This window comes from Mycteria americana, chromosome 8 (assembly GCF_035582795.1).
Source record: "Mycteria americana isolate JAX WOST 10 ecotype Jacksonville Zoo and Gardens chromosome 8, USCA_MyAme_1.0, whole genome shotgun sequence".
Lineage (NCBI taxonomy): Eukaryota > Metazoa > Chordata > Aves > Ciconiiformes > Ciconiidae > Mycteria > Mycteria americana.
The window spans coordinates 14,885,121-14,912,911 of NC_134372.1; the positions used below are offsets into that span (position 1 = coordinate 14,885,121).

Genomic DNA, 27,791 nt, shown 5'->3' on the forward strand with positions numbered 1-27,791 from the left:
AGGCTGTAGAGTCCTGCTCCTTTGCTGAAGCACAAACCCCTCTGCACAGGCCATGCCTATTGTGCATTCCTATTAATTGCCTGTCCCCTGTCACTCTACTGGACAAACCTCTTATGTGGCTATAACAATGGAAGAATCCAGCATATTTCCCAGCAAATTTAAAGAGCTTCAACATAAATTTAATTCTGTGGTGGCTTTTTGTTGTTTTTTTTTTTTTACTAATTGTAATGAAGATTAAATACAGTTATCTGAAATACCTGGATCCTTACTACTGTTTAATAGCTTCACCACCTACTGTAAAGCACAGCTTCCAAATTACTGCGTAAAAAACCTTCCAATTTATTTCTACTGTATGAGTGACATAAAAGCATCAGATGTTGATATTTAATTCTTACCATGATACCATCATTACTATCAAACAAGAATGTCTTATAGTAAATAAGTATTTGCTTATTACTCATTAACAGGACAGCCCTGTCTGCATCTTTGCGTTTTTATGTTAAATTCAGTAACAGATAATTCTGTGAGGACAGGATATTTTACAAACATATTTCACATCTCTCCACAGTATCTTGAGACACTTCTCACTTGACTTTCAACTGCAATGTTTGCTATGTAATAAGTGAACAAACACAGTTCTTTTAAGGACTTCCTTGTTACATTGGCTGACTCTTGCCCTCTGAAAGCTTTAGCTTTCCAATTTCTTCCTCCTGTAAAAAACTAATGAGGTCCCTTCTGTACTGCTCCACATTGTCAGTCATTCTTCATTGCAGTGGTTCTTTAAATAGCTTTTCTGTCACAGAAGTTGCTCTGAAGGTGTTAACTTGGTATACTGAAATAAATGCATTCATTCACCTTAATTGCAAAAACTGTTTCTTTTTATAACTCTGCAAAATCTATTTGGGTGAATGGTACTCCAATTTACAATCTTATTTTAGCACACAAATTTTTCTAACCAGTATTTTATTCTCTTCATTGTTGGGAGCAGTATTGTTCACTGTATAAGAGCAATTATATTTAGTGTGCATCCTTTTTCTATTTTTGTATAATATTTTGAATAACTGAAAACTTGCAAAAGAAATAAAACAGGCTAACAGTTGTGAAACTGTATAACCTGTGTTTCTTCACTAAAGATGACTTAAAACTAAGCTTCTAATCTTGAGCTTTTGGCACACACTATTTCACACTGACTTTGCACTAGTAAATAAAATTATATCTAAATATACACATACAATAAATATTCTAGAAGGTATAGCTGAAGAAATTTTATATTTAAAATACTTTGTCATATTACACACTGAAATGCCAACTTCAGTTTTGTGTCAATCCAAGACTGTTTTTCACTAAACATTTGCTTTGACTAAGTTTCAAATGTATGCATGCACCTACTCAAGTCCAAGAGCTGATGAGGCATACCTTTTTGTAGCCCTATAAAATCTGGTTGAGGTCAAGAAACATATTAATTAAATGTTCTACTTCCGAGCAGTGTCATTATCAGATTATTTTCAAGAATATGTCCCACTCTGACAATAGCTTGTACATGTAGACAATCAATTTGCTGAGGAGTAAGCTATGTTCTTTTTCCCAGTTTGAATTATTTAAATAATCTCAGTCACAGTTAGTATTTAAATGGCTAGTGCTTGCTATATAAAAATTGAAATATATGTTAGAACACAAATTAATGGCCTTTTCATTTTTTTCTTGTAGTAGTTGATCTTTTTAGTGATTATTTACACAGTCAGAAAGATAAATTATCTTACCATTGATATAAAGTTCTGTCAATGGATTTTCAGGGGGAGAACCCTTATAGCAATATCCAATACAGAACATCTGAGAAAACTTTTTAAAGTCCTTCTATTTAAAAAGGCACAGGAATATACAATAGGCAGTCTTGATGAATTCAGTGGCACTGCTAACATGCTTAAGAACAGATACTTTCATAGCATTTGTAGACCAGTGCTTAAGAGATGTTTATTGTCAGGTGCTGAAGCTGTTGGGGTGTTTGTTTTGTCAAAGAATCAAAGTATTTTCTTCATATTTCTGATGAGACAAATGGAAGACAAGAAAAATCCAACCTTTCTCCTCCCAAGCCCCATCACAACATGGGAGAATAGCTCACAGGGGGGTGGCATTCTAAGTCATGCAAATAAATCATTAATTAGTTACATAAATGATTTTATAGAATCATGCAAATGTTAACAGAGAAAAAGCTAGGTAGTTCTTTAGCTTTCAAAAATGGCTTTGTATTTTATTCCTGATAATGGTCTGTACTGTTCAAACTGTACTCAAAGCTCTTCTGCTGCTGAATATATGTCCTGATTCTCAGTACACACTGACACAACTATAATAACTGGAGGTATCAATTCTAGCTCTTTAGTCATACTACATGACTTCACAGGTTATTCTCCATAACCCCACTTCTACAGAAGAACCTTTGGTCCTACTCTGATAAGGTAAATTGAAAGGTCTGTTTCAGAAGGGGAGTGGGAGTATGGTGCAAGATAGGCTACATGACTGTAAATTCCTTGACTTGCTAGAGAGGATGAGCCAACAGTTCCGAGTATTTGACTTTGCTGGTTTAAATAATTAGTATTTGACTTTGCTGGTTTAAATAATTATCAAGACAGTCTGAGTTTGTAAAAGGTACTTTTTGTTATTTTAAAAAAATCAAAACCCAACAAATTAAAGGAGTCTTGCCCAAACGCTCAACTGTATTTGCTCAATAAATCTGCATGATTAATCTCATTTTTCCTAATAATATACATAAAAATGCCAGCATACAGCAGGGAAGGGAAAAATGAAACTGATACTAGGACCCTACTGAAAATTCTATTGAGTTAATATGCTTAGGACAATGAGCAGATCTAATGATTCAGACAACACTGACTACTCTACACAGCCAAGGCCTATTCTTGGGGGGGGGGGGGGGGGGACACGACACGGGGAGGGAAGACAGAACTCCATAGGATGCTGCTAGCAGGGAGGCAACAGGCAACATCTTAAATCAGGGAAACACATCGCTGGCATAACCATACACGGGTATATGCAGATCCACCACCTAAAAGAATTTTGAGGGTTGGACACATGGATATTGGCATGCCTAATATCTATAATATCAGTCCCAAATACACAGCAAAAGGCAAAGTGAATTAATACAAAATAAAATTTATGATGAATATCTAATTATCATAGACTGGCTTTGCATTATCAAGTACCATAAAGCAGTAGATAGAGAAACCTATAGCAAAACAGTTGATGCTGTGGATCAGCACCCAACCTTTATGCATTTTGAGACAGTTACTTCTAGTCAGGCCTCATGGGCTGAATATCCATTAGCTACTGGAACATATCAGATACTCACCTGGAGACTATCATCTGATAGTGTTTCATTTGTAATGATTTGAATTTCCATGTTCTAAGACTCCTCCTTAATGTGAGCCAAACTGCAGCAATTAGGAATAGCCAGATTTACTTCAAAAGGCCACACAATACAAATAAAACACTAGCATAAATGCATCTTTTGGATAACGAGTTGCTAAATAAGGCTATCTTTGACTCCAGTGCTTTTCTACAGTGGACATTGTTACTATGAGTAAGTACTCATCAGGTCAGAAGCAGCAATCAAAATACAATTGCTGCTTTAATTATCCCATTTATGAATCCCTATCATGAATACCTTTTAGCAGTATCTAAGAAATCCCCAGATGCCCTGCTGAATTCAGGATTAAGATGGTTCCTGGCATCTTCCCTTGGTAGGATGTAATGGGTTTTTCCTACAGTGCAGGGACAATGTCGGCACATGTGCATGAGCCACAGGGCCACACTCAACTGGGAATACACCCTCTTTGTTACCTTAAAGGTGGTGGATCTCTCATGGAATCAAGTCTTCAAGTTTGCTTTTGAAGTATATTCTTATTTTGATTATTTTTCAGCATTTAGATTGCAAGAATTTCTAAAATATGTGCATTCCTCCTATGCTACCTAGAAAATAAAAACCTTCAAGCTTTAATGGGAAAATCTGAACTACAACCTGTTACCCACTCCTGTGGGTGTCTACAACAATATATTCATGGAAAAGAAGTTTTAGCATTAGACAGTAGAAATTATTATGCTGGATGGAAATGTATTTCAAAACCAGGGAAAAATGCTTGAGTTGCTTAGGTGACTGAAAATTTTTTCTATATTACTCAGTTTCAAGAATAACGAAAGGATAAAACAAGAAAAAGTTAATGGAAAAACTGTGGGGGGAAAAGTGTCAAGAGTGCATATTCTGTTCTTTGAAGAAAAAATTGGTAGAAAAATATAAATTATATACAGAATTATTTCCATAAGCACCTTGGGCTGATTCTCCTAAATGACAACAAAATTTGCAGTTTTGACAGACCTTACTTTGTACAGCAGCTATTTTGTGCTAGTGAACTTTTTGCCTTCAGAAGACTTTCTTTACTTCTTCCTTCCATTTTGCTTCTTTGTGGGGAGGGGGTGGAGTCCAAGGCTTAGCTGTTTCTGGTTGCTGTCTGCCAAGGATCTAGCATTAGGAGGTTTCAATAACTACAATTTTGTTGACTGACCAGTTGTATCTACAGGCACATGCTGGTTTGCTGTCCCACTTGTTTAGTTTGTATCACTGTCTTTAGAAATGGGCCTTCACTCTCTTTCTTTGTTATCCAAGGCAAAGCATGCTTTGATATATTTTAGCTACTAGAGCAAATCACTATGTGTAATCAAAGAAAATACCAGCAGTTTTGCAGTCATTTTAGGGAGGCCTAAAATGTTTTGCAGTCATGTTAGGGAGGCCATTGGCATCGCTAACAGATGAGAGAGGTTCATCACACCACTAAAAAGTGATTAAAGATTTTGCTGCAGACTACTGATAAGAAAAATGGCAAGTTGCTTTATGATACAGACTTAAGCCGTTTCAATGTTTAGGCCTCTCAAATTCTTGTTTGACTTATATATGTTAGTGAATAACACTGCTTTTTGTTTGCAGTGAGGAAAGTATTTTCACTCTTGACAAGTGATCTCATATACCAATATGGTTGGGTTTTTTTGTCCTGAAAGAGTGGAGGAGATCATCACAGTATCACACCTGGCTCGGTATCAAAGTACTGTTGTGTTGGATATTTTTCTTGAACTCTCAATTGATCAGATACAAATAAGAAACTGTAAAAAAACCCAACCCTCCAGAACTGCTACAAAACAGCAGCAATATTCTACAGGCCTGACTTTACAATGCTTTATTACACTTATGTAACTAAGATTTTAGCTAAATGTTTATTAGCATTGTCTAGTAGAATGGGATATATCCCTCTGAAAAATGATTCATTCCATTTCAACAATCTCTTAAAAAAAGTAAACTGAGTCATCTTATCACTCTGTTGATTGCAAATGGTGTCTACATGAGAATTTAGGGATCAAATTAATTAGTCACAGCTGAAGATGGGTTGATGAACCCTGCCTTTAATGACCTGCAGAGCAGAGTTTTACTTTCAAAGTGAACAGCTGACTCTTACTTGCTACCTTACCACAAAATGAGAAAGTCAGACAACCTTCTTGTCAGTCCATGAAATATGGCTAATAATATTTCTTTGTTCAGAGCCTGTGCACTCTCATTCCCTTCGGTAAGGGTAGCCAGTGGTAATCGAGAAGGTGGTTCCACAACCATGCCACTGAATTACTCTCAAAACTACAGAGCTCTTTTCCCCACAGCAGAACTAAACTCAAGTGAAAAAGTAGTTTCCCTCCAGGTCACGCCAGCGACTGTTAGCCTGAATATTGTTCTAATCCCAATTGCTTTGCTCTTGACTGGCAGCAGTAAAAGAGAGAAAAGACTCGACACTTCCTTTTACGGAACCACTACTGACTAAAGAGGCACTGTTTCTATGTAGACACGTTTCGTAATTTTCATAAGTAACAGTCTGAAGTCTAAAACAAAAATTAATATTGGTACATGGAATCTCAAAAGAAGTAAAAGTGCACACCAATATCCATGCTACAAATATTAAGTAAACACTAATATTTTTATGAAAGCAGCAAGTAAAGACTATGAATGCTAAATATGGCTTCATATTAAGTTGACTGCCTTTTCACATACTACCTGAGCAAGCCTAGCTGTTTATAGCAATTGCTTAGTTTGTTTAAACTGGGTAGTAGGCAGGGACCAGATCCACAGCTGCTGCAACAACCCAGCTGAACTCAGCACAGATGTGCCAGTTTACATGTGCTGGGGAGCCAATCCTTACACCTACAAAACTGCTTATGCTATTCAACATTAAAAATTATTGGTTACATTCTAAAATGTCACTTGGATCACCTTGGATTATCAGAGACCTTCAGAAAGGTATTGTTATAGCTCTCCCTTAGAATAAAGCACAGATTTAGATTACAACACAGTTTCAATTCTAACTAATATTTACATTCATTGATAATGTCCAGAAAATACCAATTTTTAATTGTTTGGGGTTTTGCCTCTATAGCCCAGCAATGATATCAGCTGCTTTTGAATGAAAACAATGATTTCCTAGTATAATACAACTACATATGCAAACTATTGTAAATGGAGACTTCATGTTGCAAAGCTTGGCATATAAATATAACAATTGTGAGGTGTATTTCCATGAATGAAATAAATGGAACAGGAAAATGTAGTTGAATCAGTATGTTACAATAAGCAAGAAAAAATTAAAAGTCCATCAAGCAGCTCTCTAGCCAACATCAAAATTTCAGTTCTGCCTGACTAACACTGGGGGCTCTGCAAGGAAATTCAAAACATATAAATCAGGTTTTAATCTATAACAGTAAAAACAAGCAACATAAACCACAGAAGAAATCAGGAAGAACCCACCTTAGAAGCCAAATGCATAGAAACTAGGAGCCTTGGACCAGAAGAAAGCTTGCATACAGCCTACTCTGCTCTTATATTGCCTGTAAATGTCTGCCACTAAAACCTGGACCTTCAATTGTCCAGCACAGCAGTTCTGGGAAAATTACACAGGTTTTGTCTGTGTAATTTTCAGTAGGTATAAACCCAAACATAAATAATTTTAAAATGGAAGGAAAATGCAGAAGAATAGTGTTAGTATCTTTTGGATAAAGACCTTAAAAGAGATGAGTGCAAAAGCTAAGCACAAAATCACACCATTACAACCTCACTTTGTTTATGATTATGCCACTGTATTCCTCATCTATATTTACTATGCCTGACTACACTTGGATTTTTAGCACTAAGCAGGTCACACAAAAACTAAATTTGAAAATCTGAATATCTCTTAAATGTTTACTCTGCTGTTTCTACAGCAGACTTCAAACTCTAGAACAGGACAGTGCATGCAAGAGTGCTTTGACAGTGTACTGCAATTGAGCAAGTACATCTCCATGCAACAACATCAGCAGTCAGGAAGCATACAGTGTGTCCAACTGGCAGATGAAATCATCTGAAGAGCCTCCTTGTCACCATCTCTAAGAAGTGAGGAAGGCAGTGGAGTAGGAGGAATGGATGAATCAAACACCGTGTGCTTCTAAACAACAGTGGGAACCAGCACCTGACAAGCTAATAATGCGTGTGTTACCTTTACTTTACAAATTTTTCTGTGGTTTCCAAACAGTGTTTACAAGAAGGCTTCAGCTTAGTACTGCACTGACTGAAATCTACAGGAATTTTGGCTAATTGAACTTCACAGGTTGCAATGTTCTCATTCTAGATAAAGGCACCAAGACAGGGAGAGAAATTAAATGTGTCTAAGGTCACCTAAGAAGTCAGCAGGGTATTTGGGTTCCAAAGCAGCAAAGCAGCAAAATTCAGCCTAGTGTGACACATTTAACTTTAAGAATATTTATGACCTGTGGCATTAAGTGGATTCTTAAGTGTTTGGCTGAAGAAGGATGGATTTAAACACATTTTAAGCATCTTTCTGAATTCAGGCTGAGATAGTCTGACTCTACATCTTTTAGTTCAATCAAAGGCAAATATTTATAGTAGGACAATGGTGAACTGAATTTTTCCCTAGTGATTTTTTTCTTAATTTTTAAAAATATATTTTATTGTTTCTTATCTTTGTAAATATGTATTTTACTTTGCTCACATTCTTTTCATAGTCACTTATTTTCTTTATCCACAAATAATAACTAACAATGGCTTATTAATGCACTAAACATTGTATTGTTAGATAATTTTTTAAAAGGAAAAAACATATCAACCTTCAGGAACTTGGAATAATCTAGAACTTCTGCTTACATAGCTTTTTATCCTATCCGATTTTAGGAAAAATCATCATTATGAATCAATACTGTTGCTTAAGAAAACATGAAATTACAGGTTAGCTCATTGGTCCATAGGAATATAAATTGTCATTAAGTATATCAAACCACAAGTCATAATTCTAAGGTCTGAGTCCCAAACAAACCTTTCCTTCCAAATGCAGAGCAGGAAGGACAGTGAGCCACAAAATTATTTTCTTATTTCTGAAGGGACATCCACACCAGGATGACAAGAGCACACTCCTCCCTCTTTGTGGGGAGAGCTTCCTAGTTGTAGAAGGTGTGCTGAATTTATACTAAAGGTGCTATGAAAGCTCCAGGAGGTTGTAGGTTTCTAGTCAAGACTTCACCTCATCAGAAGCAGTGAGTTAGAGCACAGGAGATAAATATATATGGTGTTTGTATTCCACTATAGATAAATCCAGATGTTGCAGGAAAAGCCTCCTGAAAAAGATCTTGTCAATGATCACCACTGGATTTACCAGGTTCTTGTAATCCCCACAAGCTCTCGATTGTGACCTTTGTTCTTTTTGGTGGTTTTCATTAATTCCACAGTGTTTTTTTTTAGAAAAGGGATTATTATCCCATTCTTCCTTTCTGACATCAGACAAGAAATCCTATCATTATCTAGGAAAGAATCCTCCATTTCTGGCTTTACAGATTGAATTTCATGGTGATGTTTGGCAACAGCGTGGCAAGGCATAATAAATTTTTGTCTCTGTGGATTAGCAAGTCTGAGAAACTTGCAGGTAATTGGGTTTTCTGTTTGAAATACTGTATTTGGAGACTTTAAAATTCAAGAGACAATCATTATCTCTAAGTTTCTGGGCATCAGCTATTTTACATCTTTATTCCATTTTTAATAGATAATGGGTTCAAAGAAGTGCCACTTTCAATTTTCAACACAGATCTAGAAAGAACATTCATATGTCTTTAATGGGCATTGTATCTCAGATTGACACTTTGAAAATAGTGCAACTTGTTTTCATGAAGTTTCTAATTTGTATTTCCCTGGAAGTTCTCTTTCTACTAATTTTTTGAAGAGGAAAGAGGCAATGGATAGAACCTTGCTGTAAAATGGAAGAGGCATAACAAGAGTGAACTTTTTTTTTATATCATCACTTGCCTTTTATAAAAACACTAGCTGACAATTATATGTCCTGTTTTCTTGACTGTGGCTCTAAATTAAAGGGAAAAAAAAAGTTAAGCAACTGAATTTCGTTATGTCTACCAAAGGGTCAATAGCTATTCTTCAATATATTTTTGAAAAACATTAAATTAGAAATCAAATTCAAATCACACATTTAACAAAATATTTCCATTTAATCATACAAGCAGGACTTGTAAATAACAGAGTTCAAAGCTGGAGCAGATGGTCCTTCTGTTTTAATTCTTTATCTGATCTGCTGTATGCCAGTAAATCTCTGAGTTTCATTTGCTTATTCAAATCCCTTGGCTATTCAGGACACATTGTGTCAAAGCATTCTGCTGTGGAATTTCAGTTGTTTTATATATGCTCCTAAACTAAAAGAAAACATATGTATATTTTGTACACACAAAGAACAACATTATAAAAAACACAACACTGAAAAAAAATTCTTCCCTGGTGACTTATATAAATACTCTCTATATGTGTTATGTATATATATATACAGAGAGAGGATGGAGGCACTTAAGGAATAGGCCAGATTTCAAAAAGTGTTTACTAGAAATTCAAAAGCAAAAGTAGTTCTAACTACTTTAAAAATCTTTCTCTATGTCAATTTTAATCCATCATTTAATAAATTTATTTTACCAAAATAGGATTCAATTGGTTTAACTTCATTGCTACTAATCACTTGCACTAACATCAAGGTTCAAAGCGTTGCACATAGTAATATGTGCCAAGTTAATTTTGGCTGACTGTTTAGATTTAATAATATTGTTTTTAAAGGATTTAGCTCTACACTACCTTGCAACATGAATGACATAGCCTCCTTTTGAAAATGTTATGGAGTCATAAAGCTGGCTTGAAAAAAACTTAGGTCTTCTTGACATCTTCATTTTCCAAATGTGACTGTAAAACCATGCAGTGAGATGCACATCACCTAATACCGAGGTACTTGGGGACATTGAGCTCAAATGCATCTTCCCTTTCTCATTTAAACAATTCATTCAAGAATGAAATCATATGACCCTAAGACTCATTAGTAATATACACATTCCTATATATAGCTTGAGATTTTCAAAGATATCCTCTTAAGATAGGAGCCTGAAACCCACAGATGGACTTATTTGATAAATGCATTACTCTTAGTGGTGTTTGGATTAGGTCAGTGGAATTTGGATGAGAAAGGGAAGAAGTAAGAATTGCAAGACATGTATCTCCACTTAGAACTTGTTCTTCAAAAGAACATTCCTGTTGGTAACAACAAATTATATTTTTCTTTAAAAGACTAGATGTTTTCTTTTATAGTTGTTTGTTTTTTCTGAAAAGACAGTTATTTTGTTACCACAATCCATCATAAAACAGCCTATTTGTTTGATTACATTCAAATATTTTTAGCGTTTACTATGGAATGACTGTGATAACTGATAACTGTGATAACAGCCTTGAAAAGAAAAGGGAAAATCTGGGTTATGTGTGAGCACTGATGGACAGGAATCTCAGCCATGGAGGAAAAATAGTTTTGTCCTACTTTCTGAGCAGATGAGAATTAGAGAGAGAATGAGCAACTTCCAATTTTAGGTCAATATTTTCACCCAGGGAGAGCTCAGAAAAACATTTCATCCTTTGGCACATGGCAGTTGTGTCCATGGAGGCAAAGACCACCCTGTGTAACCTTTGACACTTTACTAAAATAAAAAGTTACCATTGTTTATATACTATTTAAAATAAGTCAAGAAGAAAAAAATAGGATGCAAGGTTATGTCTCATTGGCTCTGAAACTACTTCAGCTGCCCACTTGCTCGGACTTTAGTGCACAGAGGTACATGAACTTCTATCCATTCAATCATTCACGTTTCAGCCCATCTGTCTGTCTAGCTACCTATCACAGACACAAACATACAGCAAATGTACTTATAATTTCTTTGTTCATGAGAAACGAAGGGGAAAATGAAACACTGGAGCTATGTTGAACATTTATTTATTCTTGCAAACATATATTATTAATCTACAAAAAATAGTTTAAGGTCATTGCAGACAATTAATTCCCTAGTGACAGGGTAAGGATTCTCAGTGGTTTTACAGCCACACAATGTTCATGTACTTTAATAAAAATCCCTTGTGCTGTTTTTGCAAACTCAGCTGAGGATGTCAACTTACTTGTTGCTTAAGCAAAACTCTCTCATGCTTCAGTGCAAGAATAAAAACATAGTAAATTATGTTAGCTAAGAGCAAATGAAGGTGGAAACATTGCATATTTGGCAAATACCTCTAACCACTAAGAGTGTGTCTATGTGCTAGTGATTTGAAAAGTCACTACTTATAATTCCCTTGGGAAGTCAGTAGGTTTTTCTGTTCCCTGCTTTTCTGTGCACTGCTAACAACTTCAAATCAAAATGCGATGAACTACATTGGAAATGTCAGGAAACTAAGCAAAAAGTCCGTTGCAAGTCTTTAAAATAACCTGTGGCTATTTAATGCTGATCATAATGACTGGGTGAACTTGGTGCACTAAGGGACTTTGATAAACAAAATTTCTATTTTCCTTGTGCTTAGGGAAATCATTGCAGCGTTTAGACTGTTACAAGTCAGGCACTTATCCAAAATGACTGCCACCTTGGAAGTTATTGCCAGCCTTAGCTATGAATGTCATTGGTTTGTTGGGTCACATCAAATCCTTCTCATGCTGTTACAAAGACAAACAAATCATGTATTTTGTGAGGATGTGTAGAATGTGCAATATTTGATTTAAAAATCTGGATAAAGCTTGCAACAGATAGTTTAACTGTAACATAGGATACCAATTCAGGTTATCTCTGACAAAATATACGGATTTTGACCTCCCTCAGAACAGCACCATAGGAGGGAACAGAAATTAGATCAGTGATGGCATTGAGAGGGGAAGAGGGGAAGTAGACAGCATTGGAAATCCAGTAGGTGCATACAATATAAGGATTTTTTCCACCCCATGGATGCTGGTAGTGCTTTGTAAGTAACAGATACTGTTGGCTGAGGAGTTCATCTTATCCTTACACTAAACAGAGCCAAGACAGCTGACCATGCTGTGATTGTGGCAGTTAGCAGTGTCTGACATTTCTGCAGAAGGCTTGGAGCTGACGAAAGGTGCCTTGAGCCAAAGCCACGGTAACCTGTGGTGGGCAGGTGAGCGGCTGCGTGACGCTCTCCCGGCATAGCCGACACCTCTCCGTACCTGATGCATCCAACTTTCTCCTTGTTTCTCCGCAGAAGTATCGGCACCCGCCGAGCTCGCCCAGTTTGCTCACACCTGCGGAGAGGAAGGTCGCTGGGGGGGTTAAATTGACGTTAACTTCAGGCAGAACTGTGCCCCTCGTGCCCGCAGGTGGGCCAGGGCCGGCCACCACGCATGTCCCGGAGGGGCAGCCGGGAGCGCCTCTCCCGCCGCGGGCACCCAGCCGGGCGCGGCCACCGCGGGCTCCGGCGGGGCGCGGGGGCTGCCCCGGCTTTAGTCCCCTGCGGGGCACCGAGGGGGCCGGGACGCCGCTAGGTCCCCGGCGGCCCCGTGGGAGAGTGGTGCAGCGGGGGCAGGGGGGGCTGGGAGCCCCGAGCACAGCCCTCGGCGGAGCCCCGGGGCCGCTCCGGGCAAACGTGGCACCTACCGCTAAAAGGCGTGTGAAGGTGTGGGAGAGCCACCGGGTCCCGGAGCTGATTTCCTACGGGTCTCGCCCAAAATGCACGTTACCTGGGTTTAATTAGGATTGCACAGCGTCTCTGTCCCCGTCTGGCTACATCCATAGGCTACCGCCTGGTCTCTATAGGTATATGCAGCCTATAGGCAGTGCTGCATCCTCTACATTTCCAGCTAGCCTTCATTCATATTTATGGCGCGATTAAATATTTGATCAAAGGTTGAACGCTAACGCAGATCGGTTATATTTTTGATGTACGACCCTTAATATAGACTTGTTTTGTAAACCGTAAGTGTCCTAAGATTCTCAGCGCAGCCTCCCCCCAGCCGTGCAGCCTCCCCCCCAAATAATAATAATGCTGCAGATTGTAGAAGGATTTGAGTCTGCAGCCAGAGAGAAAGGGATTAGGGCGAGAGGACTGGAAGTTAAATTGTGCTGCATATAAAAAATGGGCGGATTGGTCTCTAGATGAGAGCTTGGTACCACCTTCCTTTCTAAAATAAAATCTCTCTGGCATGAAGTCACAGCCTATTTCACATCCGGTTTACCCTGGGACGTATTACTACTGTCTTGGTAAAGAGAAAGCTTTTGTTGTATAGCGGCGGTCGGAATATTGGGAAGAGAAATTTGGGTGCTAAACCCGGAGGAGCGGAGCAGCGGCGGCGCCGGCGATGGCCGAGGCGGAGTGAGCGGCGGAGCCGGAGCCGCGCAGTCTCCGCGCCGCGCGGGCGGGAGGGCATCCCCGGCAGAGCCGGGCAGCGGCGCCGCGGACCCGTGCCCGAGGGGCTCCGGTAAGGGCGGCTGTTCGCTCGCACACACGCACACACACACACACGCACGCACACGCGCACACACCCGCACCCCTCCGGGCGCTCCCGGCTGCGGGCACCGCGTCCAGGCGCGCAGGCGGCTCCTCTCCCCTCTCTCCGCAGGTACCGCCGGGTCGGTGTGATTTTTTCCTATCCCTCCAGCTTGAAAATCCGCAGCGGTCGATGGGCATTTTAATTTATCTTATTTATTTATTTTTTAGCGTGGACTGATTTCCACCGGTCGCTTGGAAAAGGTTTTTTGGTTTTGGGGCTTTTTTTTTTTTTTTTTTTTTCCGAGGGAGGCGGTGGGAGGGGTGTCTTTCTCAGGGTGAGGGGGAAATACAAAGTTGAAATGCCGGGAGGAAAACAAGTCTCGATTTGCGCCTCAGAGATGGGCAAATCTCTCAGCGGGGGTCAAAAATGCACCCCCCTCCTCCCCCCCCCCCCCCCCCCAGTGGGAGCTGCTGAAATTCTCCCAGAAGCGTGGCTCTTTCTCCCATTTTGAATGGGAAAACCAGAGCTGGTTTCACAGGCGGTGCGGGCTGGGGGAGGCCAGGGGCTGGGAGCTGGCGGTGTTTAACGCTCCTTGAAAGTCTTTGTTAACATTTGCTTTTTCCAGCTGCAAGAAACTTTCCTTCTCCAGGATTTATAGCGCCTGTCTGGGTTTATTGAAGCGGGGGGTGGTGTTGGGAGGGGGACGGGCGTGGAGCTCAACAGATCAAGATAGTTCAGAATAATTCACTTTCCGTTCTTTATCCCGAGGAGCCTTTTGCAAAGGCAGAAGTTGGCAGGACCGGGAGAAGGCGATTTTTGAAGCCACAGATGTTGCCTTTCCCTTTGTAAGGGGGCTGATCACTGAGCAAGTTAAGATGCAGTCTCGTCCCTGAAGATCTTTATCCACACTTTCCTGCCACATCCAGCTCCTTCCTATCCAGTTAGATTAGCTCAGCCCCACTCAGTGCTGATCTGCCGATCATTTGCCTATAAACGCATTAATTATATCTCATTGCTTACATACCGCTTTGTAATGATATTTTATTGATTTAAATTGTCCCTGAGAGTGTGCAGTGATTTGGGGTAGCTTTATTTAAAGGTACAACAGCATTTCCATGTACAGTGTTTAATTTTCTCAGGCATTTAAAAAAACTCCAATTCACTATTGGGGGAAAATACAGGCTTCGTATTTTGTTGCCCTTATTTAATGTAATGAATACTAAAAATCGACTGGATTCCATCACACAGTATATAGATATGTAAAGGGACCTGCAGCATCTCCTGGGCAATCAGTTGAATCTGGAACACCGATTCCACAAATACCAGCTAACTTTGTATTTTATGGTTTATTAGAAAGTGAAAGAAACCTTCTGAGTTGTGTTACTTGTTACTCAAAGGTAAACTGAGAGTAACTCAGTGGAGTCTGGAGAGAGGACGGGAGACATTTGGAGAGGAGGAGAAGGCTGCTAATGCAAAAATATTTCCTAGCAGCAATCAGAGACTGGTAGGGATTTAGGGGATGGTGTGTAGGTTGTCAGCACATGGTTTGATTATGAATTGTGCCCCTTAGCCCGACGAAAATATTAGTGTGCATATGCAGCAGCAGATCACAGAGTCAGAATCTGATCATTTTACTCCTTCTCTGATGCTAATATTTCAGGGAAGAGGAGAATAGTAACAGCTGTAGAAGAAAGTTGCTTCCATCACATCAAAGCAAAGCAGTGGCTGTGAGGGAAGCACCGGTCTCCTCAATCACATTACCGCACACTGACACCTTCCAAGAGGTTTGGAAGGACTCGGGCTGGTTCAAGTCAAACAAAAAACGATTACACTTGGTTATCTGGAAATGTTATGGAGGCACCTTGTCACATTTTCAGCACAGGAGGAAACTGAGTAAGAATTGCCACAGAGTTTGGGGACAGCAGCTTTAACTCATAATTGTTTTTGTTAAAGTTCAAGAATAATGCAAACAAGAATACACCCTTACCATAAAATAAATCCCACTCTAAGCCTCTGTGTCTAAAAGTAGAAGGTAAACAGGAGAACAGCCAAGGCCGCGCTCCCTTATTCTAAATGACATGAGCTATAGTATTGTGAGGTCATTGCCTGACATCAAATTATTCTGCAAAAGTTTCCAAAAGCAGATATTTTTTTCCACAGTACCTGTTTTAATGTAGGGGACGTTGATGATTATTTTCCTTCTAGTTTCAGAGCCCACCATGAAGAGACTCCTGGTGCTTTGTGACTGCCTCTGGGCCTGGAGCCTCCTCCTGAATGCATTGACTGAAAGAAGGTGGGGAGATATTTTTTAATGCACCAACATATTTTAGGAACCTTTAATTTAATATAGCAGCATCAGACAAATACTGCATGGGCTGCACTACTACTAAGTGTATTGGGCAAAGTTAATCCCTGTTCAAATCCCAGCTAAATCTAACTAAGGGAAGACTGAAAGAAAACTACAATTTGTTTGTATAACATCTTTTTTTCAATATTGTGGAGAAAGAAAAGCAAAAGCTTTCTGAAACAAATTGAAACTAAACTACCTCTTAGACACCTGGGCAATCCTTTCAACTCTTATATAATGTCTGCTCAGAAACACAAGTTTCTTAGAGAAAAAAAAAAGTGTAATTAAGTTTTTTTAAATCTCATTTAAGTGCCATTTAGTAACTTCATTGTTCCTGCAAGCAAAGGCAGAACTTTCACTTCTTGGTTGGTCAGGATTGTTTCCTAACTTAGTAGCTGGTTTTGCAAATCCGAAGTAGACCTTCCTGGTGAAGGAGACTGCTTGGATGAAGAAGAATTTGTAAGCTCAAACCCCGTAACAGTTTATGTTTGAAAGACCATGCTCCACTGAATGTTTACAGAACATATGTTGAAATCATAATCTAAAAATAGCATTAGTATTAAGAACAATTCGTAATCATACAACACCTCATCTAACAACTAGTAGGTTAACTAAAGACTGTAAAGCAGTTTGGAGTATACTTGAAGTACTCTGCAATCAAAATTCAGTAAAGGTGTTTAAGAAGACTCACAGATGTATTTCTGTATTTTTAAAATATTAATGTCCTGTCAATAATGCTACCTAATGACCAAAGCGCAGTAGAAATTTCATATTGTCAATAGTGATCCCTAAAAGATGTATTTGTGCTTTAATCTCCATAGTGTCTCCTTATGCATTTGCAGCTCTAGATAAACTTACCCTCTGGCTACCTTGAAGATTTTAAATAGAGTGTGGAGTGGGCAAAGCGGCAAAGGTTCATCTGCACAAGTGTTTCCCCTAAAAAAAAAAAAAAAGAATAAAAGCAGGTGATTCATGTTACAATTGCTGTATTGAATAAACTTGAAATTTTAGAAGAAATACCTTTATTTTGATAATATATTAAGAAAGGTGAGATTTGAAGTATTCAGGAAGTACTTCGTCTGGCCTACCTAAAGAATTTTGTGAAAACATGTTTATTGTATAGATATGGGTACATACATTAATTATACCTATAAGGTATGCATATGCATTCTTAAAGTGAGACTTAAAATGCATTGGACTAGTGTTTAAAAATTATATGGTGTGTCACTATTATAATGTCCTGTAGATGGAGTTAGTGCACAGTTTTTTATTATACTGTGGTTTAATATGAAAACACAATCGCATACAGTCACTTTTTCCTCAAAATGTACACACCTTACATGAAATATATCTCTTTCTGAAGCCATTTTGTCATAGTAACTTCCCTTGCCTTTTCTTCTGGAGTGGTGTTAATCCTTTATGATAAAAAACAATTGATGAATTAGATAAAGTGTCTGTGATACAGAAAGACAGTCTTTCCATATCATTCTTCTTGTCATAAAAACCCAGCATTTTTTAAGACTATTTTAGTATGTGTGTTTTGAACGAAACATCACAATTCGTCTGGAGTTACAGTATATTTTATATGTACACATTCTTCCTGTTGTGACCATATGTCAGTTAAAACCAGCCCTAACGGTGCTTTTTACCTCTGATAAAATGGTGGGAAGAACAGGTAAGGGTACTGACAAATGCGATGTCCAGAATGGAAGCGGTGTATTGTATTGCATCCTTTCCGACTGCACTGCAACTAGTCCATCTTTCTGACGCCTTTTCTGCAAACATACTCATTTATTTAGCACTAAAATTTCCGAAGTGTTTTTGTATCCTTCTGCCACCTTAATCCTGATGACCTTCTGCTATCCTTGAGATATGTATGTACAGCAGCTTGTTCACTGACAATGAGTGTTAATATAAAATTTAATCCAGTGAAAAGGTCTGTGTTGCAATTCTACATAAGGTGTATGAGGAATGATCCTTTGAAAGATAATGCTCACTGGAGACAGTAGGAGAACTTGTTATTTGGTAACATATGGGAAGCATAAAAGAAAAAATATTAACGTCTGTGACTTAAAATGCAACTGTAGGTATGAAAAATAAACAAACCTATTTTTTTTATTAAGTGAAATTATATGATATGCCTAGAGGAAATTCATATTATTTTTTAAAACTATTAGAGATTTTGTTGTCTTCATTAGAAACAGTGATTTATATGCATTTAAAAACCCTGAAAATTGTTCTCTACAAAGTCACATCCTATTGAAATAAAACAAAAGTTAGTAAAACTTCTGTGAGTGTCAGTTCTGAAACTCATCTAAATTTGTAGTGTTACGTATTCAAACCTGTACTGCAAAATAACTTGGAAGCTTTTCCAGAGTACCCATATTCAGGGTATCTTACCTCCGTCTCTCTGTATTGGATACAAGTGGGATATACATGTGGGATACACAAAGGATGTTTGACTGATGAAGCTTACAGAAAATAATTTCAGAAATAATTACAGAAAATAGAACCAGATAATTTCATGTAACAGTATATTCCTCATAAGACGGTCTTTGCTAGTTAGAGCAGGAACAACTGGCAGAGCACTGAGACCTGCATATCGCTGTAGCCATATGGATAACAAGCTGCCCAATGGAAGAAATGCTTTTGTGACTAGACCGGATCCTAACGAAAGTTTTTGGCACCACACTGTTTATCCAGTTCAGTAGCAATGTGTGCGACAAAATGATGTTTTGGAAAGCAGTGTTTTTGCTTTTAGTCATGATGACTACACGTGTTTATAATGGAAGTCTTCCCAGCAATGAATGAAAAAATGATACTGGGTTTGGCTTTAAGACAACTGTAATCTATGATTAAGGGAATCATCTACGACAGGATATTTGGTAAAGGTTTCAGATTTAAGAAGAAGGTTGATTCTGATGTCATCTACAGCAGACAGAAACCACTAAGCCCAAGGATTTCATTCTGATTTGTATTGATGGAAGTAAGATTTTGCTAGCTGAGTTCAAAGTGCTTAATTTTATCCTTGTTCAAGCAAAATTTCAGGACCTTTAGTTGAGTTAGAGATACGCATTAGGGATCTGTAAGCGAAGCTTTACAGACATGAGAGATTTCCATATCAACAGGTGGTTTCATTACACATTTGTATAGAAAAGTTGGAGGTATTCCTCCAAATCTAATTGCTAAAGGAAAATAGGAAATAAAATAAAGCAAGATTATATACTGACCTATGAAAATGCACACTCACTTGTTTTACTTCTATATTCGTAAAGAAGACATCTCTGTATTTTTTTATCTTTGTTTTAGCATTTGTTTTCAGTACTTAAGTGTCAGTGTTCTAAATTATTGTATCTTTCTTTGTATGCAAACCCTTTATAACTATTATGAATTAAACACATTATCTTTTGCTGACAAATTAGCCTTTTACTGAGGAACACATATTAGAATATTATAACCATTAATGAATAATGAGGTAAACATTAAGGAGCTGACGTTCTCTTTGCCCACCATTTATAGAGAGGCGCTGGTTTTCTACAATTTTACAAAAAATGTACAATTTAAGAAGAAAATGTTTAAGTGAAAGAACCCTATAAAGCACTACAATCTTGTTTTATGGAGGAGATTTTGTGACCATAAACCAGTACAAGGAAGATTAAACAGATTTTGGAATTATTGTCTTGTAAGGTTATTGGTGGATTACTGTTTTTCAGTCTTAACTGTTCTGTATTTCAGCTATGGACAAACATCATCACAAGATGAACTTAAAGACAACACCACAGTATTTACCAGAATATTGGATCGTCTGCTGGATGGTTATGATAACCGCCTGAGACCAGGACTGGGAGGTGTGTTGTATTATAATTTTCAAGGTTACATGTTAGATAAAAATAAGTTAAAACAATGTTATTTTTCCATGATGTACTTGTTTTAATTCTGTTTATATATACACATAAAATAATGCTGATATATAATATCATTTTTTTCAAAAATACCATGCCTTCTCTGTCTTTCACATACTCAGTTTTTTCACGCTTATACCCAAAAGAAGAAAATGGTTCACAATTCAAGAAGACCTCTGAATACGTATTAAAACTTTAAATGTATGAAGTATAGAAGATAACAAAATATGACCCGTGACCTGACAAATGGCAGGTTTATGAATCAGGCCTAAACAGCGCATCTATCTATGACTATCTTCATAAGAGGATTTGGTTTTAAAAATGAAAGCATCAATCAACCTTAGTCATAAAAGTCTCAGAGAAGTTTATAAGATTTTTTTTCTACTTACGTATGTCAGGATTTGTTTGTGTAACATTTTGTCTTCACAGCTTCGTAAAAATGTCTTTCTTCTTCTGCTCTTGGTGCTGAATCCATAAAAAGGTATAAAAACACATAGCAATTACATCTTTATAAAAACATTATTACAAAGTCTAGTCTTGATCAGCATCCCTACGTTCACTCTTTGATTTGTTCTACTGTGACACAACCCCAAAACTGGGTCTTAAAAGCTCCTTGTTCACAAATGTGAAAGTTCTAAACATACAAGCACAAATCTGTTCTTTCCAGTGCATGGAAAGGTTGGTTTTACTTCTTTCAGATGTCTTCTTTTTTTTTGTTTTTTGGACTCTTCAGGTAAAATAAAACAAAGCAACCCACCCCACAAAGTATAGTTCAACCTGTTTTCGTATAATAGCTCTCAGAGGAACTGCACTGTAAGAAGAACAGGGTATTACATTAAGAATTCTTATACCATCTCCTGCGGATGAAATGGAAGGTAATTAAGAGTAAGCTTATTCTGTGGTTTGAGGCTACCATCTTGCAACAGTTCTTGAATTGTGAGCCAACTTCTTCAATGGTTTGACTACACTGACTTCAAGGAATGTCTAAAGATAAAGTTCTGTTTATAAAGTATTAACACATTCAAAAATAGGTTGGTCTGTAAATTTTCATGTGCAATTTCAGATAATACACAACAAAATGAGAATCACTTATTACTTTTATCTACCAGTAGTTTTGCCTGCTTACTTGTAAACCCTTGGACTAGTGTAGAAATAAATGCTCCTTAATCTTTGATTAATGCAACTGTACAATTCAGTCAGCTACTATATCACGGTAAATAAACACAGCAGAGAAGGCAATAAATAAATGAAACTCTCTAAACTGTGTAGAGCCTGGTACATATCTACAAGAAAAATCTGAGCACATGATGATTTCTTATATGAGTTTTGTAGCTATTATGATTTGTTTAACAGTTAGTAGAAGAGCAAACAAAGGGAGATGCAGAGAAAGGATTTTCTCCCATTCTCTGGATTGCAATTTAGAGAACTAAGGACATCCGTATAGAGTCTTATGTATGTGTGTTTATACATATGTTTCTGAAGTCAGTCTTCAAGGGTGTACTGGAAGAACAGGTCTGCATACCTCATGAAAGGATCATCCAGTCCAGTTAAAATTTACTCCTGACAGAAAGACTGTTTAATGTAACTGCTTCTATAGGAGGAAATGACTCTCTTCACAAACTTTAATAGCCATTTGCATGACTCTCAGTTACAAGCAAAAATGAGTGGAACGTGGGAAATATGGGGTGGAGGGAAGGCAGGATTGGAGTAGTTTCTGTAATCAAAGGTTAGAGAAGTTTAAATAATCTTTGCATTCCTCTTTTGAATTGTGTTGCATGTTCCTGCCTGTAGCCAAGAACCTCAAATATCACAATTTCCCTGTTGCTCAGTATGTTATAGTTTCATAGTGTCAGTTCAGCAGAGTAAATTTAATTTATCTGTTATATTTGTCAGCTTTGAATACTAGAACTAAGAGTACCAGGACTTTTAAAAAATCCCACATCTAATGAAATCGTGGGCAGTAAATTAATGTTTAAAATCCAATGTAGTAAGAAAGAGCTTTACTCTTTTGACTGTTGAATAATACTTAACTCAAAAGACAAATTATAGATTTCAAAAACTAGGGACAAACATCTAGGCCAATGTTTTCAATTCTGGTACCAATTTATAATAAAGGGTTTGCTCAGGAATTTTGAAATTCACCTCTGCAAAACCTTCTTGCTGAGGTGTCTAAATATGAGCTAAGAACCTCAAGATGACTCAATTTTGACATATTTGATTTAGAAACTTTGTATAATGGGGAAATGTATTCTGAAATGTTCCATACATAAAAATATCCAATGAGAAATATAAATTAATATATCAAATATAGCACAGGTTTTGGAGCTGGAAGTTCAATAGCCTTCCATCATAGCATGATCTGTTGCTGGAAATTTTAAAATGTATATGGAAGAGCAGTGTTTTCAGTTTTCTTCCCAACATCAGTGATGGCTTCTTATTAAATATTTCAATCAAAACACGATTTTTATCTACTCTAAAGAGAAAGTTAACAAAGCTACCAATATAACAGCATTTTTAGATATATAGAATTAGGTCTAAAACTCATTCGTTCCATATTAGCTGTGATGTAGCTATCAGAGAATTTAAGAGACCAGAGACCCTCATACATATATGTTATGTTGATAAATTTTACGCTGTTAGGCACAATGTAAATCTGTGTACCACTGATTACACTATAGCACTCTTCCAGTTATCCAAAATTGTCTGTCCTGTTCTTTCTATGCCTTCTGAGAAACAGTAGATGAAGTAAAACATTGCGTGGTACAGTTACTTTCTTCTACAGAAAGGGGCATATTGCAGAAAACTCTGCTTATTCCTGTACTACCTCTCCTTCTGTCGTGCAGTTTTTCAAATACATACATCTACAGAAAAGAGAATTCTGTGCATGAACAGAAACAGAAAAGAGAACCAATTTCTCTCTTTCTCACCTATGGAAGAAAAGGTAGATGATAGAGTTTCTTCAGTCAGTATTTGTTTCTCCTTCCTTGTGTTTATGTGTATGCATGAAGAATTCCGTGACAAAAAGGTATGTTTACTGAAAAATTGTAATGAATTGTGAAAGGGGTTTGATCTTGATCTTGTTCTACTCACTTATAGGAGTAATTTCCTCCTTTTTGAAATAAATGCCATGGTATTTCTCTATCCCAAGTTTGCAAACTTCCTACTAGTGTGGTGAACAGTTTCATTGGTAAAAATATCCTGGTGAGGCAGATGAGGCACCATGAAGCCAGGAACAAGCTCCTGGAGAGATCTCATTACAAAGATACATTGTTGGAGTTATACTATATATTAATTGGAAAGCCAGGTTAAAAGGTGGAGCATTAAGATAATGAAAAATTTAGAGGTGCTGAATTTTGAATCACTCTTTCAGCATGCATGGAATCAGTGCTAGATTAATATTAAGTCCTCCTTTTCCTTTTTTTAGATCTTCTCTTGAGGTATCACTTCAAAAGGAAAAATAAAAAACACGTATGCTCCATAAAGAGCATGGGAATGAAAATTATTATTCATCAGATCACCCAGTAAGGCCATATCTGAAATTTAGTGAGCAGCTCTGAGCATTTTGCATTAAACAAAGAAGGAACTATTACTCATTAACAAGAATATAAAAAAATGGAGTAGATGACCCACAGGGAAAAATTATAGTGATTGAATATGCTTGGTATTTAAAAATGACATTGTGGCTAAAATTAATCTGATTTTTCTTTAAAAGAAACACACAGCACTATACTATGCATTGGCACATTTGCACCTCTTATCAATAATTATTGATATAAATTATATTATTTAGATGTTTGCCTCCTTCATATGTGGGCATAGTCACTTAGTCAGACATTGCTAGGAAATAGCATCTATTGTACCCATCCATAAACATGGACAAATAACTACATTTACAGTTATTTATGCTTGGAAAATAGAACTTTCAAAATGGATGTAAAAACATTCTGAATCACACTAGAGGACACCTATTAACTCTATGAGTGGATAATAATTTACAAAAAGCAAGAAGGAGGAATAGCGGAGAGTAACATGTTGAAGCTGAAAAAGAGGAAACGATGTCAGACATTAAGGGAAAAAATAAACAGTGAAGTCATTTAGGTAATAGCATAATTTTCTGTGGGAAGTATCTGGATCCTAGAACTACAGGTGATCAAACCTGGGCTAAATAATAAAGATGCTATTCTGTTTTCAAATACACAATCCTGAACAAAATAAAGGATCAGATAGTGGTGGGAAGGAGTCAGATAAGGAGGAGAATTCACCTCAATGTTTGGTGACCTCTCATAGTAAACCCCTATATCTAGAATGGTTAGTAAACTATAGTAAACCACTATAAAAAGAATTGAAAAGCAATGAAAAGTGATGGAAAAAATAAGTTTCTCAGATAAATGGATATGCCATTGCCTTTTGTTCTAGGTTGTCTTCATGTGGGGAATAGAGATGAGCCCTGGGATGCCACCATGGCAGATTTGGAGTGCCACCAGTGGAGAGAGGGCGGGCTTGCACAGCGCAGGTTGTTTGTACCTGATGCTGAGATTCATTAACATGAAATCAGGTGCAGCTACAGATTTTTTAAGACTATCACCTTTGTAGTGCACACATCCCCTCTCTGAACTAAAGGATATCATGTGGTCTGTGACCTATTAACTTAGAATAATTGTAAATGTGGTTTATCCCTTTGAGAGGGATTTTGTAGTAGAAAGGCTGTTTAATACAGAACTAAGAAGAACAAGAGTGGGTTTGATTGGGCAGACCAGAATCTTCCTAAATGAAATTTGCTTTTGTAGTTGGGTTGAATGCCTATTAGATCATCCCAAGTAGATTATCAACATTATGTCAGTATTGAACAGAATTATACTTGGTTTATGCTATCAGTAAAAGCTATTTGTTGAGCTCTCCTGTGTGATGTTTATCAAAATTGAGTGTGACTGTCCTTAAGTGGAACGTTGGTCCATCTCAGGCAATTCATTACTTCCACAGAGTGCTTATATTTAAAGTGATGGGAAATAAACCTGACAGTATTATGTTAATTAGGTTTTAAAATTCAGTTTTATGAGAACATCATCTATAAATAAATATATGATAAACTTACCTCTTGGTGATTGAGGTCCCAATGGAAATTGTTGGATTTCAACTCATATCTGAGCTGACTTAAAGTTTAGGGAGAATATGGTTTTGGTCTGTATGTGTAATAAAAATTTAGTTAAACCTAAATGTTTCTACTTTAAATGAAAAGAGAGTGCTATACTGGACCTCTAAACATCATGCTGCAAGTGAAGAAGGACTAGATGCTACACTTAACTCTGTAAAAAATGAAAGGGCTGATTTTGGTCTTTTTTCCACTCTGTAGGCACCATATTGATGTAAAGGCAACTGTAAAAAGCCACAGACGACCCTAGGAAAATTTATTTAATACAACATTAGGGAGGTAGGGAGGATATGAGCAGCTTTGTGCTGTTAATTGGCATTGGGAGAGCTGCCATGACACTATGCAGCTCTCGGTAAACCCTTCATAGCAGTACAGACTGTAGCTGGGTAATCACAGGACAGCTCACTGTTCTCCCTTTTGGTCTCTGCTTTTACAAAAGCAGCAGCACAAAATTCTTATGAGTGTATTTGTTGTGATTCTTCAATCAAAATACTTCATAGGATGCAGCCAGGGTGATTAGTCTACATGACTTTTTTAGTAATAACAGTATACACTATACAGGCATCTAAATTCCTTTCATATTTTAATAATTTTAGCACACACTTACACAAGACATGCAGGAGGAACAAGTGCATTACCTGAAAAGATGGAATTAATTAAAATGACCAAAATATGCAATTCAAATAAGCCTTGTGCTCAAATACCAGCAGGTCAGAAAGAGAAATATTTAATATATAGTTTCTTATGATAAATAGGCTTATTTCCTGCTGTTTAAATAAATCTGTATTTCTTATTTTGTTCTCAATTTGTAATCCAATCACAAGTCTAGCAATAATGAGCTCCCTGGGAGTTTAAATCAAAATATTTATTGTTACTAATTTTGAGATTTTACATTAGTCTAGCATCATTAGCAAAAGGCAGTAGTTGTAAACAGTAAAATTACAGTAGTTCACATTGACTGGTGCTTTCATAGCTATATGTGGATCAATGCCTGAGGCTATGTTCCAGAGTGTCTAGGTGTGGTACTCAGTTGCTATTTTGCTGATCAGTAACTACTTGGACCCTATGGTTGCCTTATAGTAAAACTAGTAAGTCATTGATAATTTCCTTGGGGTTTTTTTACTGGAACTGTTACATGTTCTACAGATATCCCTATATTACTTAGTCCTAGTTCATGAGATAGCTGTTATAGTCAAGAGACATGCTTAACACGTCTTTACAACTGATAGATTTATCCTCAGCAGTCCAATCAGCTCCTGACCCGAGCTTATTTTGTTCAATGACTTAGAATTTTCTCTAGTTCTTAGGAATATTGTGAAGGTTTTGAATATAGCTCAGAATTTGAGGTTCTTGAAAAATGCATTCTGAGTATTTGAAGCACAGTTTAAGCCTTCCCAAGGTAATGAAGCTGCAGACTGAACATGGTTAACCTTGATTCTAAATATATATCCCAACCGTATGAGTAAACACATGTTCTGTGCAGGAGTGACTCACAACTTAGGAAGCTCTTAACAAAAAGCACAGTTGAATCATCTAATTAGTAAAACAGCAAACAAAAATTTCAAAACTTCCATATGGCTTTGGAAGGTCTAATCTTTTTATGTGTGTTCATATACACTTTTTCATTGCTCTTCAAAATAAGGTACATATCAAAGAAAAAATAAATAATTTGGCAGTGTGTACAGTGGCTTTATCTGAATTTGAAGAGACCTGGGATTAGATGCTCTGCAAAAGTGTAATCACTATGAAGATAACACAATCTCTTGTGAGTTCACAATCCGAATTTTCTATTATTACTTATGACTTACATGCCACTTAAATTATCTTCAATATTATACAGAAATGAAAAGCATCACTCATTTTTCCACTCCCTTGGAAATCTTCCATCTTACTGCCAAAGCCTTTAGTTTCCATTTTGTGTCCTCAAAGTGATTTCCTTAAGCCTCAACCTCTCTACTGTGACCATATGTCTCCCAAAACTAGAACTCAGGATACCACTACATGATATGCCACTGATTCAGAGAGCATATTCTGTGTTTGTGCAAGGTAAATCAGTTAGCTATATCATATTAAATAGAGGCTCACTCAGAGCTGGGACTTTGAGTTTACACCATTAAGGGATGAATGCATTGTGCCTGAAGAGCTGCTAGCATCTTCTGTCTCCTAGTGGCACCAGTGGAAGTGCCTCAATGGAAAGGAGACGGAGAGATGGAGAGTCAGGATGAAAGATCTTTAGAAGAGTCATTTGAGTCACTTTTCAGTATGTAAAAGGCTAATAGGTTTCACGATGACATTAGTTTCTCAGTCTTAAGAAAAGGTGATTCAGTAGCTGGAACTTAAAGAATCCATTCAGCAATGTTTTACTGGACTTTGTGAAATCTCCATCTTCTTTTTCTTCCAGCTGTTTCATACAAGACCACAGGCTCCTGAACTTTTGTGAAGTGATGGGCTGAATGAGACAATACTTTTTTCCCAAGCCAAGTAATTTCTGGACAACTATATATTTCTTCCAGTAATAG

The 27,791-nt window shown here is 37.3% G+C and overlaps 1 protein-coding gene across 3 annotated transcripts in view; it reads left to right on the forward strand.

Moving 5' to 3' along the window:
* The first annotated feature begins 13,626 nt into the window (after positions 1-13,626).
* The window catches only part of GABRA1 (gamma-aminobutyric acid type A receptor subunit alpha1), a 43,622-nt gene continuing 29,457 nt past the window's right edge, over positions 13,627-27,791 (forward strand). For 2 of the 3 annotated variants that reach the window (XM_075510006.1, XM_075510007.1), the window contains exons 1-3: positions 13,627-13,862; positions 16,080-16,167; positions 19,957-20,069. In XM_075510006.1, the coding sequence (XP_075366121.1) occupies positions 16,094-16,167; positions 19,957-20,069 (187 nt within the window). In that variant the 5' untranslated portion in view covers positions 13,627-13,862; positions 16,080-16,093. Of the gene's footprint in view, positions 13,863-16,079; positions 16,168-17,080; positions 17,187-19,956; positions 20,070-27,791 lie in introns of those variants that run through there. The other variant, XM_075510008.1, reaches the window with a different exon arrangement.